This window comes from Magnolia sinica, chromosome 17 (genome assembly GCF_029962835.1).
Source record: "Magnolia sinica isolate HGM2019 chromosome 17, MsV1, whole genome shotgun sequence".
Classification (NCBI taxonomy): domain Eukaryota; kingdom Viridiplantae; phylum Streptophyta; class Magnoliopsida; order Magnoliales; family Magnoliaceae; genus Magnolia; species Magnolia sinica.
This window is the reverse complement of record NC_080589.1, coordinates 22,713,216-22,726,908: the sequence shown is the minus strand read 5'-3', so window position 1 is coordinate 22,726,908 and position 13,693 is coordinate 22,713,216. Positions and strand designations below refer to the sequence as shown.

At 39.9% G+C, this 13,693-nt stretch overlaps 1 protein-coding gene across 10 annotated transcripts in view; it reads left to right on the top strand.

Annotated features, from left to right (window-relative positions):
• LOC131231488 (mitochondrial Rho GTPase 1-like) overlaps window positions 1-13,693 on the top strand; it is a 145,523-nt gene that overhangs the window by 79,011 nt on the left and 52,819 nt on the right. For all 10 annotated transcript variants that reach the window (XR_009164387.1, XR_009164386.1, XR_009164385.1 and 7 more), the window contains exon 8: window positions 10,305-10,386. Coding sequence is in view for 7 of the 10 variants with exons in the window: in XM_058227700.1 (XP_058083683.1) it covers window positions 10,305-10,386 (82 nt within the window). In the remaining 3 variants the exon portion in view is untranslated. The remainder of the gene's footprint in view (window positions 1-10,304; window positions 10,387-13,693) is intronic.

The window sequence follows — 13,693 nt, the reverse complement described above, 5'->3', positions numbered from 1 at the left end:
TCATTGTTGTGCTTTAGGGGAGCCCCACTTTATAGATGTCCTAGCCTACAAGTAGGCTGGTGAATTCATCAGATTGGTACATGTACATTGAATCTGGATTCTTGTCAAATCTTCCAAAGCTTCTATTGTTGTCCATGTGTCCAGCTTAATGTGTTGACCTGCTTGATTTTCGGCATGGACATCTGTATAGTGGCACCCACTTGATACACCTGCTCGAATGTCCACTTGGCACGTATGTGGAGGTGTTTGGGCTTAGCAAAGGTCTGGGTTGTGACTCTGTTGATCACATAGTTTGGATGTTCATGCTGACCGATTGAGTCTTTGATTGAATATGCTTTTGAGGTGACATTATGATGGTTTCTTGCAGTATCAGTGGTGAGGTTGATTTTACAATTGAAGTTCCTTATGCTCTTTATGCTGTTGAAGTGTATTTGATATGTCGCTGGTAGGATTTTTCATATTCCCAAGGGCTAATCGTAGGCCACGAGCCAATTACTAATTTCCAGAACAAAAGGGCATGCTACACACATCCTAGAATAGTACTCCATGCTCTTGTTGCACTATACAGGCTTTGGCATGTTGTACGATACTCAGCTATGGTACTTCTCTTGCTGAGGGTTTTGGTGAATTTATTTTATTTGAAAATAAATGGCTGAGATTAGAGGAGATGAAGGGCCAACATATTGACGGCTTTAGGGTTATGTTTAGTGGCTTTGCATCCTCCTTATGGGTTTGTGTTTGGAATGTCTTATTCTATTTTATTGTGAGAGTTGGGGTTGTATTCTCACATGTGTACTCTAATCAATGTTTTCCATATTGTTATCGCGTAATGTATCGCACACTTGGTATATGGATACATATAGGTTATTGCATATCGGATATATCAGTTGTATCATGTAATTAATTGTTATTGTTGTTGGGAAACATTGAGAAATTGATCGAATTTTCCAATTAAACTTCGGGGATTGTTAAAAAGACACCGATACACATTTAGAAATAAAAAGAATCACAGAAAACAAGTGCATATAGTATGTTTCCTTTTCTATAGTCCTAATCTATGTTTTGTTTGACTAAAGTGATGCAACTATATTTAAAACCAATTTATAAAATTTATAAATGCAAGAAGACATGTATGGAAATTGGAAACACAAGCATTAGATTCAAAAGTAAAAGAAGTAGAAAATTAGAAATATACCCGTGGATTTTGAAATAATTATATTTTAAACATTTTTTTATTATTTTAATTAAAAATGATTTTTTTTTTTTGAAAAATCCCCAAAATTTCAAGAATGTGTAGATCATGTTATATACATGTTTGATTTCATGTTTGGACACCTAGATTGTAGCCGATTTGGGAAAAAAAATGAGAAAGTTTGATTTTTCCCTAAATTTCTGCAATTCGTCCCATCTCCCCCAAATTTCAAAATCAAAGATCCAAATCCATAATTTTTCATGTAAAACATGAAGAATCATAGGTTTCTTACCATTTGAAACTATTTACATCATAATGAAAAAAAAAAGGAATCAAAACTAAAAAATACGCACCTTTTAGAATTTGGCCCCGGAAGCTTCAAATCGTGATTTCGAAGAAATTTTGAAGATTTTCTTCCAACAAACTAGAGTAAACTATATTGAAATCAATTTTATTTTATTTTATTTATTTTAAGATAACGATTTCTATATTGAAAAAGAAATGGATTACAAAAGCAAGGAGAATCAGCCCGCTAAGATAGCGAGTAGATTACTCACCTAAAAAAGACAAATTACATCCCTTTAGAGAAGCAACATTTGAAGCCCATTCCACCATCAAGAATTTCACCCTATTAATTAGAGAATCCGCTGAATTCAAGATATCCTTGAAGCATCTCCCATTTCTTTCTTCCCATACTGACCACTAGATAGCAAGGAGGGCCATTTTCCAAATCTCCTTTCTTTAGTTTCCTAGTTCAGCGCCTTGGCAGGCTGAGAGCAAACTCTCTGTGGATTCTAGAAAAGACCGATGAATACCAAAAAGGGGGAAAATAACTACCCATATATAATTGATGAGCCGGCAGTGAATGAACAAGTGGTGAATAGATTCTGCATTGGCCATGCAACACAAGCATACATTAGTGAGTATCATGCCCCTTTTTCTCAAGTTATCGACTGTCAGGACCTTCTTCATTCCAACTAACCATCCGAACACCGCTATCTTTGGAGGGACTTTGAATTTCCAAACTCGCTCTATCAAGTTGTCGGGATTGACAGAGGAGTCGGTTCCCATAAGACTGTATAGGGACTTGACCGAGAAGTGGCCAGCTTTGTCTAGTTTCCATACCAGGGAGTCTTCCTTAAATTGGTCCGGCTTGCAGTTGTTCATACGATTAAGAAGGGCCATATAGTCTTCAATCTCCTAGTCCTGGAGATCTCTTCTACACACAAGATTCCATACAACTTCTTCCCCCACCACTGAGTAACAATCCGCAACTTTGCTATTACGATTCAGAGCTAACCGAAATAGGCTTGAAAATTCTTCTTTGAGGGTAGCTTCTCCCATCCACTCTTCTTCCCAAAAATGAATCTTTTTGCTGTCACCTAGAGCAAAGCCAATACCTTTAAGGACCCTATTCTTGATGGATGTCACGTCTCTCCACAAAGCAGAAGCTTTGTACCGCGATGAGTCCTTTGTCCACCATCCTCCCTCTGAATAACCATATTTACTTTTGATTAGGGAGTTCCACAAAGTCCTATTCTCAGTCCTAAGCCTCCAAATCCATTTTCCTAAGAGGGCTTGATTCATTGTTTTGAGATCCTTTACCCTTGCTCCACCTTCTTTTCTCTCCTTGCACACCTTCTAATCTACCAGATGGAATTTCTTTTTTCTCTTCTTTCCCTTGCCATAAGAAGTCTCGTCTGAGCCTTTCTAGAAGTGAGAGGATCGAAGCTGGGCACTTGAATAGGGGCATAAAGTATAAAGGTAAATTCGAGAGTGCCGCTTTGATCAAAGTGAGTCGCCCACCCAAAGACAGATATCTGCATTTCCATCTAGCAAGATATTTCTCGAACCTATTAATGACCTTGTCCCATGGAGATGTTGGGGGCTTACCGATACAAAGCGTGAGACCCACAAACGTGGTAGGAAATCTACCCATAGGACAATCAAAGTAATCGGCAAACTCCTGTATTTGCTATCCTCCATATTCACTCTAAACATCTTTGACTTTCCCAAATTAACTTTCAAGCCCGATACTGCCTCAAAGCATCTGATAGTGGTGCGAAGGTTACTCACTTTCTCCTGGTCAGCTTTACAGAATAGAAGCGTATCGTCTGCGAATTGAATGTGAGAGATGACTGTATTCATTCCTTTCACTCTTAGCCCGCTGATGGTGCCTTCTTCCTGACCTTCCCCCCCCCCCCCCCCGCCAAGTAAACTAATTGGTTTGAATTCTGTCAAGGATTTTGCTCCCGTATTTTTAGGAATGAGTGCTACAAAAGAGGCCTTAAGAGATTTTGAAGATCCACCCTCTTTCGTGGAACTCATTCATGAAATCCATAACATCTTCCTTCAGAATATTCCAGAAAGTTTGGAAGAAGATCATTGGAAAATCGTCAGGGCCGGGAGCCTTATCTCCATCCAGGGAGTCCACCGCCCCTTTCACTTTTCAATCGAAAAACGGGACTCTAGACCTTTGTTCTCATCTTCTAAGATACAATCTATCTGAAGATGGTCTGCTTAGGCCTGGGTGAAGTTTCTCCCTGAAGGAGAGTGCTAAAATACTGTATGAATTCTTCTGAGATTTTGTCCTTGTCTTCTATTCGAGTGCCATTCACTACTATGTTGCTGATTCTGTTAACTCTTGCATGCGCAGAAGCTATACTATGGAAGAATTTAGTATTTTTATCTCCTTTCATCCACTTGCTTCGCGATTTTTGCTTCCAAGAGATCTCATCTTCAAGCATCCTTGTTGAATATTGTTGAATCAACTGGATTCTTCTGATCCCATCTGCTGTGGACGTGGCCAACTTCAGCCATTGCATTTATTACCTGTAGCTCTGAGAGGATTGCTTGAGTTTCCAGGTCCCTTTTTCGGAGGTCCACTACTTTCCACCCCTTTATCTTTTCTTTAGGAAGTTTCAATTTGCAATCGAGTCTATAACCAGCGTAGCCCTCTACCTAAAAACCTGCCCACCAATCTTTAATGAGTTGATGAAAACCTTCGATCAACAGCCAAGATGATTCGAATTTGAAAGGCTTTGTACCCCAGTCCTGCTCTTTTACAGAGAGCAATAACGGGTAGTGATTAGAAATGGGTCTTGGAAGGATAGTTTGAGACACCATCGGAAATGCTTCAAGCCAATTAGTTGAGATCAAGAATCTGTCCAATCTAGACAAAGTCGGGATCACTCGTTGGTTGGACCAAGTGAATCTGGCTCTAAGCAGAGGAAGATCCAAAAGTTCCTGATCTTCAATCCCGTGCGAAAAGCATCACATAGCAGCAGTGACCCTCCCCCCTTTAGATTTCTCTTCTGTGTAGCGCGTAATATTAAAATCCCCTCCTAGGCAGCAGGGGCCATCGAAATTCTGCCGGACTGCCTTCAACTCGTCCCAGAACGCACTCCTTTTATCCTCCTGATTAGGGCCATAAACAACAATGATTAGGCATTTAAAATTAGAGCATTCCTCTCTTGGAATAACTGACACTGCGAATTCTCCTTTCCAGCTTTGCTCCATGGCCTAAGCTGCCGACTTCCATGCCAGAAGAATACCTCCTACACTACCTTTAGCGTTTACAGTAGCCCATTCCACATCTCTCTTTCCAGAGGGTTCCCATAAGTTTCTCATTGAAATTTTGAACCTTAGTTTCCTGCAGGCAAATGACATCTGCCCCATATATCTTTAAGGATTATTCTCTTCTGTTTAGACCCCACCCCTCTAACGTTCCATGATACGATCTTCATCTAAGAATTGATCTACCCCTTAATTCTTTCTTGCCGCCTTCCGCATAAGTTCCACTGATCTGGTTGGGGCTGGATATTAGGTTGCGAAGTTCCCTGTTGCTGCTTGATTTGGGTGGAAAATTCCTTTTCGATCTAACTTGAATCAGAGGTCTGCTGCGAGACTCTATACACTGGAACAAAACTATATAGTCATTTGGATGATGACCAAAGGAAAGACCAATAGATCTTCCTACATGTCTCATGGCATCCCTGATCCATATTTTCTTTTGGATGGTGTTGACCAAGTTTGCCCGTTGAACTTCCAGCTCTGCCCTTGGCACGTTGATGTAGGACATGAAAATTAACTATGATATGCAAGATCTCAGGCTTTAGATCAAACTAATTTAGACACATTCATTTCCACATCCCACAGAAAAGTTTAAACATTCAAGCAAGGGGAATTTGTGCGGGTCCAGGCCTACACATGCTAGGGCTGGATCAATAAAAATTATGGACCAAACGATACTCAAAGGGAAGTAAAACTCATCCACATATGCACAATAATTTGTCCCTAATCCAAGGGATTCACTAGTTTCAGTTCTGAGAACCCTAGGGTAAGAAAAGGAACAAACAAATTGAAAATAATGCAATCTAGGGTTATGGATATGGAAAACAGGTATGAGGGGGATGAAATAAGCAGGAAATCTGAACCTGGCGATAGTCAATGTGTGCGGACAGCGGGCCAGGCTTGACGCACGTGCGCAGGAGCCTGGCTGCACATGCGAGCGAGCCCTGATTCCGAGAACCGACTTCTAGGGTCTGGTCGGCCAGGGGAGGACTCCAAAACCCCCGATTTTCGGGTCGATCCGACTTGTAGTTTGTGCGTGGTGCTCTGCCGAAGTTTCAGCCCTGCTGCAGGGCTAGATTCTAAAATTTTGCTATAGGGAGAAGAATTGCTACAATAGAGAACGGATTCGAAGTGTAGATGATTATAGGAGATGAGAAGTAGGGATGGTAGAGGATGGGGGCGAATCGGGATAGATGTAGCTTTGCACCACGGTAGTCAACCTTTTGATGAAGGGAGGGCTTTGCACTCAATTGGATTTCCACAACTCAAGAACTCGGAGGAGTAGAAAAACACAGGAATTTATTAATCTTCAATGAGAAAAAAATAACCTACAAGGGGTGCCTATTTATAAGAAAACCCTATACCCCAAAACTCGCGCCATGTGCGCAACCTATTACTTGGCGATGAAGTAAACAAAAATAATAACTAATCAAAGTAATCTAAACTGTCCATGATATTCTAAATAACATTAATAAGCAAGACCTAAAATATGAGATTAATCAAACTTGTGGGCCATGATCATGAGAACCCATGATGGGCTTTACTTAACTATCGGGCCCACTCTAACGAACCAAAACTCAGCCTTCTAACTAGGAGACCCTCTCTGGACGTCGTCATCGATCCAGATCGATGGTGGGGCCCTCCTCCTTGCGTATGTGAGTGGGGGGGCGGCGTGTGTGTGCGTGTGTGCGTGATGTACCCATCAACTCTCTTCGGTTGTATAGATTTCTCTACTGGTGAAACAAAACTCCTGAACCGCTCCAAGATGTTAGGATCAAGTCTCTGAAGCTTCTCAGTGAGCCACGTGCTGTCTGAAGCTGGGCGTGACTTTTATTTAACTAGGTACTTCTGAAATCCGCCGTCCGACATTGATACTATCTGATGGTCCAGAATATCCTCTATTTCCTCTCTGCATGTGTGAAGGTTAGGTATGAGAGGTAGAGGTTGGGAAGAAAAGTCGGGAAGAGGTCATGTATCAAGGGACAGATCTGGGGAATCGGGATGAGTGAGCGAAGGGTAAGACAAAGTATCAGTGGTCACCTGAAAAGCAACTAGATCCTCCACATTGAATGTGAAACTAATTCCCATGGAAGGTGGAAGATCTACCACATACGCATTGAGATCGTTTTGTTTTATAATTTTGAAGGGTCCAGCGTTACGTGCGTGTAATTTACGAATGACCCCCTGAGGATATCGCTTGTGCCTAATGTGGACCATCACAGAGTCCCCTACATTGAATTCCTTGAAACGTTTATACTGGTCTGCAAAAAATTTGTAATGTTCATTACTAGTAATGATCTTTCGCCTGATTTCTTGATGCAATGAATGGATGTGATGCGCAAAAGACTCTGTAGACTTTGATGGCCTATGCGCAAAAGACTTTGTAGACCTGTGGACCTATTGATGTAGATTGACTAGGAAGATTTTTTTTTTTCTTGCAAAAAAAAGAAGATTTTTATGATTTTTTTATGATTTTCTAGACAACCGTGTCGGTTTCCTTTTATCCATTTCAATATCACACTCGATATTGATATATCGCATGATACATTAAGAATTTATAGTGCGGGGAGTGAATGCATCACATGATATATTGCACGATACCATGAAAATGGATATTAAAGCTGGGTTCCCAGCTGAGATTGATGTTGTTTTTTTTTTTTTTTGGGAAAGGGAACACTACCAGGGATTGAACCCTGGATCAGTCACACACACTACACTGTCTCTACCAGCTCATCTAACAAGCTGAGATTAATGTTGTTGGTATCGTTATCGCATAATGTATCACACCCTTGGATATCGGTTATATATCGCATAATGTATTGCACCTCGATGCATAATCTTTAAAAGAGGAATATGATTATTCTGAATGCTTGTGTAATGAGTCTAAAAGATGCAAAAATTGGTAGATCATCATTTATGCGTTGTTCTTTTGCTTGTGCAATTTGGGAAGGTTTTTTCAAGTCGTTCAAGATAGCATGGGTATTGCTGGATTCCATTGCTCAGTTTTTCTTTATGTGGCACAATGGCGTATTCGGCAAAAGGCTAAAAAAGTGTCGGTTGTGCTTGCTTGCGAGGATTTGGTTCTTATTGTTAAAAAGGAACAATCGATGCATTCGGAATGGGCGGGGCGGGGTTTGGAAGTATTTAATATAGCTAAATCAAATGTAATGGAATGGGCGATAGTGTCAATGGTGGTAGGGAAAGCCTTGGTTAGTTGGCTTAAGTTGTAATTTTGGCTTCGCTTGTGTATTTTTTGTAAATAGTGGCTTCGCCCTTTTGTAAGTAAAATGTTTTCTAAGTAAAAGAAAAATGTATCGCACCCTTGGGATATGGATACATATCGGTTATCACATGGGATATATCAGCTGTATTCGGTAATTTATCACTGTTGTTGGAAAACATGGGGAAACATTGAGAAATTGGTCAAATTTTTTGATGAAACTCCAACAATTGTTAAAAAGCCACCAATACACAAATAAAAAAAAGAATCACAAAAAACAAGTGCACATGATGGTTTTTGTTAATGCAGAAATTTGGTTAACCTTCCCTGGACCTTTAAGCACTTGCACAAGGAACAAACAAAGGAGACTCTAGCTTATATAGGGGACCCTCCGATGCCTAAATCAGGTAGGGAATTTGGGTCTGGTTGTAAACAGGGTTTTAAGCTAGAGATTGTGCGTACCTTTTACCATTAGGGATGCCTTTATTTATAGGTAGGAGAGGGCGGTGGAATGGAAGGCAGTCTCCCTATTCTGTAGGTGTGTATTGTAGAAGGATTCGGATCCCGTATATGTCATGAAGATCTCTTGAGATCCTCTGCTAAGATCTCGAGCAAATCCGTGTTGCGATTGCCTTCCTAGATCCTTAGCTGGGATTTCGGGCGGATACCGTCTGGACCAGGTCAGAATTAGTAGAGGAGGGATTATGTCGACCTGGGTGTTTTGCTAACCTGGATGTTATGTCGAGTTCCCTTTGGCAATGGGCACATTAATGGGTTTTCCGACTTGCTCTTGAGGACAGTCGCGAGATCGAGTCCGATCTGGTTTCTTGCTCGGGAGTGGTGTCATTAGTAGTATTTGTAACTGGCTGACCTTGCTAAGTGCATGGGGTTCCGACCTAACCTTATCTTTATTGGACGATCTATTTTTCCCATAACAGTAAGGCTTCCCTACTTCTGAGTTTGCAAAGCGGTCTTGGAAAGTAGGTTGGTCTAGTTCAGGTTGGACCATCTTGTGTCAGGAGTGTCAGATTTGCTTGCCATTAATGTAGAGTAAGGCGGTGTGCACAGGAATCAGGGTGTATCTACAATCATTATGAGCAATGCTCGAGCTGGCGTGTCGTGGCTCGAGGTCACGTGCGCTGTCAAGGCGACTGTTTGGTGCTCAACGTATGGGGTGCTAACGTGTGGCCTGTCCTCGGTTGCGGAGCTGTGTAGTGAATGGTAGTGCTCCACGTGTCCAAGCGGGAGTGTTGAGGAGCCGTTTTTTGTGCATTAAATGCGAGCATTGAGTGCTCGCATGAGCAGGCCTACTATAAAAGGGGGTGCCTTTTATAACTATTATGCCTCCTGTTATGCTTAATGATAATGGTGGGGACCGTTGCACCCATTGTTACCGTTACGACACACCTTGGTTTAGTCATGCCTCATTGGTTGGTTTTTGGAAACTATGCCTTACGACATCATTAAATAAAGAAGCAATGGAAAAAAAAAAAGTATTGTCAAGTAGGCAGTTTGATGCTTCTCGAATATGCTTATGCTTAATTCTGATTTGTTTTATACGATGCGTTAAGACTTGCATGAAAATGCCCTATGTATGTGTTGGGTGCAGAGTCGGTATATACTATGTAGCCATATTGTTCTTCTAACATAAAAACACTAAAAAACTTGGGCTTATGAATTTGTAGTCTCTCTCTCTCTCTCTCTCACTCTCTCTCTCTCCCTCTCTCTCTCTCTCTCTCTCTCTCTCTCTCTCTCTCTTTGTATTTGTATGTTGTATTTCACAATGCAATGCATGTGCATAATCGTGAGTACTGATGTCTAATTTTTTGACTCATGATCATGGTTGGGCATTTAAATTTTGTGTTGCAGTATGAACCTAAAATGAATCACAATAATAACTTGTTAGATATTTTCTGCTGGGTCCATGTCATCCATAAATCACCATGTAACCATAGTGTTACTTGAATTACTTGATTAAATTTAGACAATTTTCTGTCTTTTGGAAATAAAACAGTGGATCATTTATTATCTACTGATCTTTTTTTCCTTTTTTCTTTTCAACTGACAACCTTTTGAGCTTTTCTGCCACCATGTCAGTATCTATTATTCTTGTACTAGTATATGTTCTGATTGCCAAGGTTTCCGGTAACTTGTGTACATTATGTCAAAAGAAGAAGAAGAAGAAGAAGAAGAAGAAGAAGAATTTGACCCTATTAGACAGTTCCTCAATATTGGTATTTGTAGGTCTTTTCTGAATACGGTTTCCGTTTTATTGTTTATCTAATTTGTATGCCCTCAAAATTGATTTTATGAGCACAGTCCATGGGCTGAAGGTGTTTATAAGGATGCTACAGAGAAGAATGCATTGCAAGGATTATCACTTGATGGATTTTTGTCACAGGTGTGTATTTCCTTCACTTGTTCGTTGCATTCTTACACTCTTATTTATTTTATTTTTCTGTTGGTATGGCAAGAAATGAAGTTACAATTTAATGCCATATGTTTCTTGAACTTTTTCTTCCATCTTATTCATGTTTCATGTTCCCATGTGAAACTTAGGACTACTTGACTGCATCTCTGAGTTGTGACCACTGTTTTGAATATCTGTTATGTTACGGCCATAATGACCTTTTTCTAGTGGTATCGGTCACCCCCGTTACATGTTAGTATGTTACAGGGGTGAACCCATCCATTAAGGGGGGAAAATGGTTTTGTTGGCCCATATTGGTCAATATAGGCTGATACGCCCCGTGTCAACACTGATTTAGTGCCATTATGGTTGACACGGCCGATACAGCCATGGAGGCCCTATTTTGAAATTTCTATTTCAACATTTCTCTCATTTTCCATTTCTCTTTTCATGCCAACCATGAAAAAGGAGCTTGGAAACTGATATTAGACTAGATCTAGGCATATTTTGAAGATCAAAACATGAGTGGTGTACTATGAATAGAAGCGGAATAGACCGTTTTGGGAAATATTGGAAGGGATAAACCATCACTTTTTGTTTTTCATCTTATTTTTGTTGTATTCACGCGTAATGGTCCCTAAATGGTGCTTTGTTTTTGTTGATTAAGACCTATTCGGTTGAATTTCACCAGGTCAAGCTGATATACGGCATTCTTATAAAAGAATGGTCTGATACACTGTTGAATACATATTAAAAACACAAAAAAGGATAGATTCTGATGTTTTACATCTTTTCCTATTTTCTGATTATTTTTTAAGATTTAGTGCTAAAAAATCAGCCGATGTGGGCCTGTATCGTTCAATATGCTCCGTATGTATCATTTTTGGGCCCAGCCAATACTTCCCAGTTATCAATGAATTTAACATATTACTCATCATTCATTGTAGAAATGTAAGCAACTATACATTTTCCATGTTTGGAAATCTTGGCAAACAGCTCATATGATGACCACTGCCATTATCAGTTACAGCCTCTATTTGTCTTCATTGGTACCATTTTTGTGCAGCCATTGGAACGCTTGAACATTCCCTGCACACATGACACTCTGGAAAAACTTATGGAAAATGTGCCGTGGTAATGTCATTGAAATCTGCCACTTGGGCTCTCTAAATTTTTGAAGGGAGCAATCAATCACCATCATATTGTTCATGCAAGCTGTACTTTTGAAATAGTCATTGCATAATTTTGGTATTTTGTTGATTGATTATTTGCTACATACTTACATTTACTGTTTTGATTAGAGCTGTATTGTAGTGATACTTCAAAATTTTGCTGAATTTTGTTTTTTGTACTGTTCTATTTTGTAACTTTTCTTCTGTTTTGAGAAGTGTTTCAGTGTCTAGATTTTGGATGTTGATTTTTGTCGCATCCTTTCACTAACTTGCCAAAAACTAGAGGGCACACCATCAGTTGGTTTTGCTTTTGAATGATCACTTTGAATGATCACTTAAGAGAGGGAAGGAAAAAAAATACAGGAGGGGATGTTGAGAAATTAGCGTGCACACCCCAAAAGAAGGCATTAAGAAGAAAAAAAAAAAATCCCAAGAACCCAAGAAATCCTCCCTTTTACAATTTTTAAACTGGACTAAACTTGATGCCCTAAAAATGATCCAATTCTTGCCCTCCTTCGAAGACCAATTTCATCGATTCTAATTGGTTTTTGAAGGACCTAGTGTTTATTTCTTTCCATATAAACCACATCACTAGAAGGAAGATGACAGAATCTATCTCAATTTTCCCCATCATATCCCCATTCCATGAGTAAAGATGCATCGATTTAACCTGGAGTAGCCCAGGCCCATGTGATTGAATATATGATCAACAAATTCTATGGCTTGGAATCATAATCATCAACATCTCATGGGAGAAGGAACAAAGAATGAATAGATGTTTAATAGACTCAACTTTGAGGCACATGATTCATCCATTGGTGAGAATCATAGTTGTATTGTGCAAATCGTTGATGGTTAGCATTCTATTTTTAACTGCCAACCACCCTAGTGCAATCACTCTTAGGTGAGTAGGATAATGTCATATAAGAGCCAATGCCTTGATAAAACTGCACACTTGCCTCTTTTCCTAAGAGTTCAAAAGGATAGACATTAACTTGCACTTGAGTGAAATCTTCAATTTCCACATTAGGTCCTTGTGGTGTGGATTCCAAATTGTCACTACCTCTTTAATAAAGAGACAAAGAAATATTGGTCTCTTGAGCCACTGAATCGCAATAAAGTCTGGAAGAAACTTGGCAAAAAAGTTTATTACCAATAGAGCTGGACACTGAGTCGAACTGAGTTGAGCTGGGCTCAACTCAGCTCGGTTCGATCAACAGCCACCCCCAGCTCGAGTTCAGCTCGGCTTGGTGACTGAGCCCGTGTGGCCAGCTCGACTTGGCTCGGTCAGCAGCTCGGGCCAGATCGAGCCGAGTTCGAGAATAGTTTTCAAGATGAGTTCGAATTCGAGGTCGAGCTTTCGAGTTAAGGTTGTACATAACATTTAATCATTAACACAATAAAACTAGAAAAAAAAAAAAACAACTTACAAACTAAAAAGTATAAAACTAAAAATATTCTAATTACAAACTTGCAAGTTTACTATAACATTAGATGTGTTTCTTTATTGTTGTTATTTACTACAGGTGAGGAGATTTGTTTGCCGAGCTTGAGCTGTAAATTATTCATATACATACTCGTTGACCTTTCCTGAATCAGGTGGGGAGAGCTTTTCACCATGCTCTTGTATAGTTTGAATTAGATTGTTCAAACTTTCTTTGTAAGCAGATTTATATGTAGTTCCCAATACCCTGTAAAATGCACCAAGACTGGAGAGATACTTGGATGGTTACTCTTCTTCTTTTTATTTATATGTGGTTCCCAATACCCTCCAATTTGATTTCTTTGACGGTGGATCTTCTGGCCCTCTCTGAAGCCAAGCTGTGGAAGAATTTGGTGTTCCAGTCACCCACTTTCAGCCATTGATTTCTGGATTTCTGTTTCCAGAGAATCTCCTCGCAGAGTTCTAAATTGGCGAGCTCGATCTTAGCTTGATGTAGATTACTCATTGTTTCCGGGTTATGGGTGTCTTGAGCTTTAATCTCGGCCCTAGCGAGTTCCCCTTCTGCACTCTATAGGTTAAGAAATATATTACCTACAATCTCTTTATTCCAAATCCTCAAGGCCTGTTTGAGATTTTCGAGTTTGTTTTGGAGGACTAACAATGGCTCCCGTAGAATGTCTAA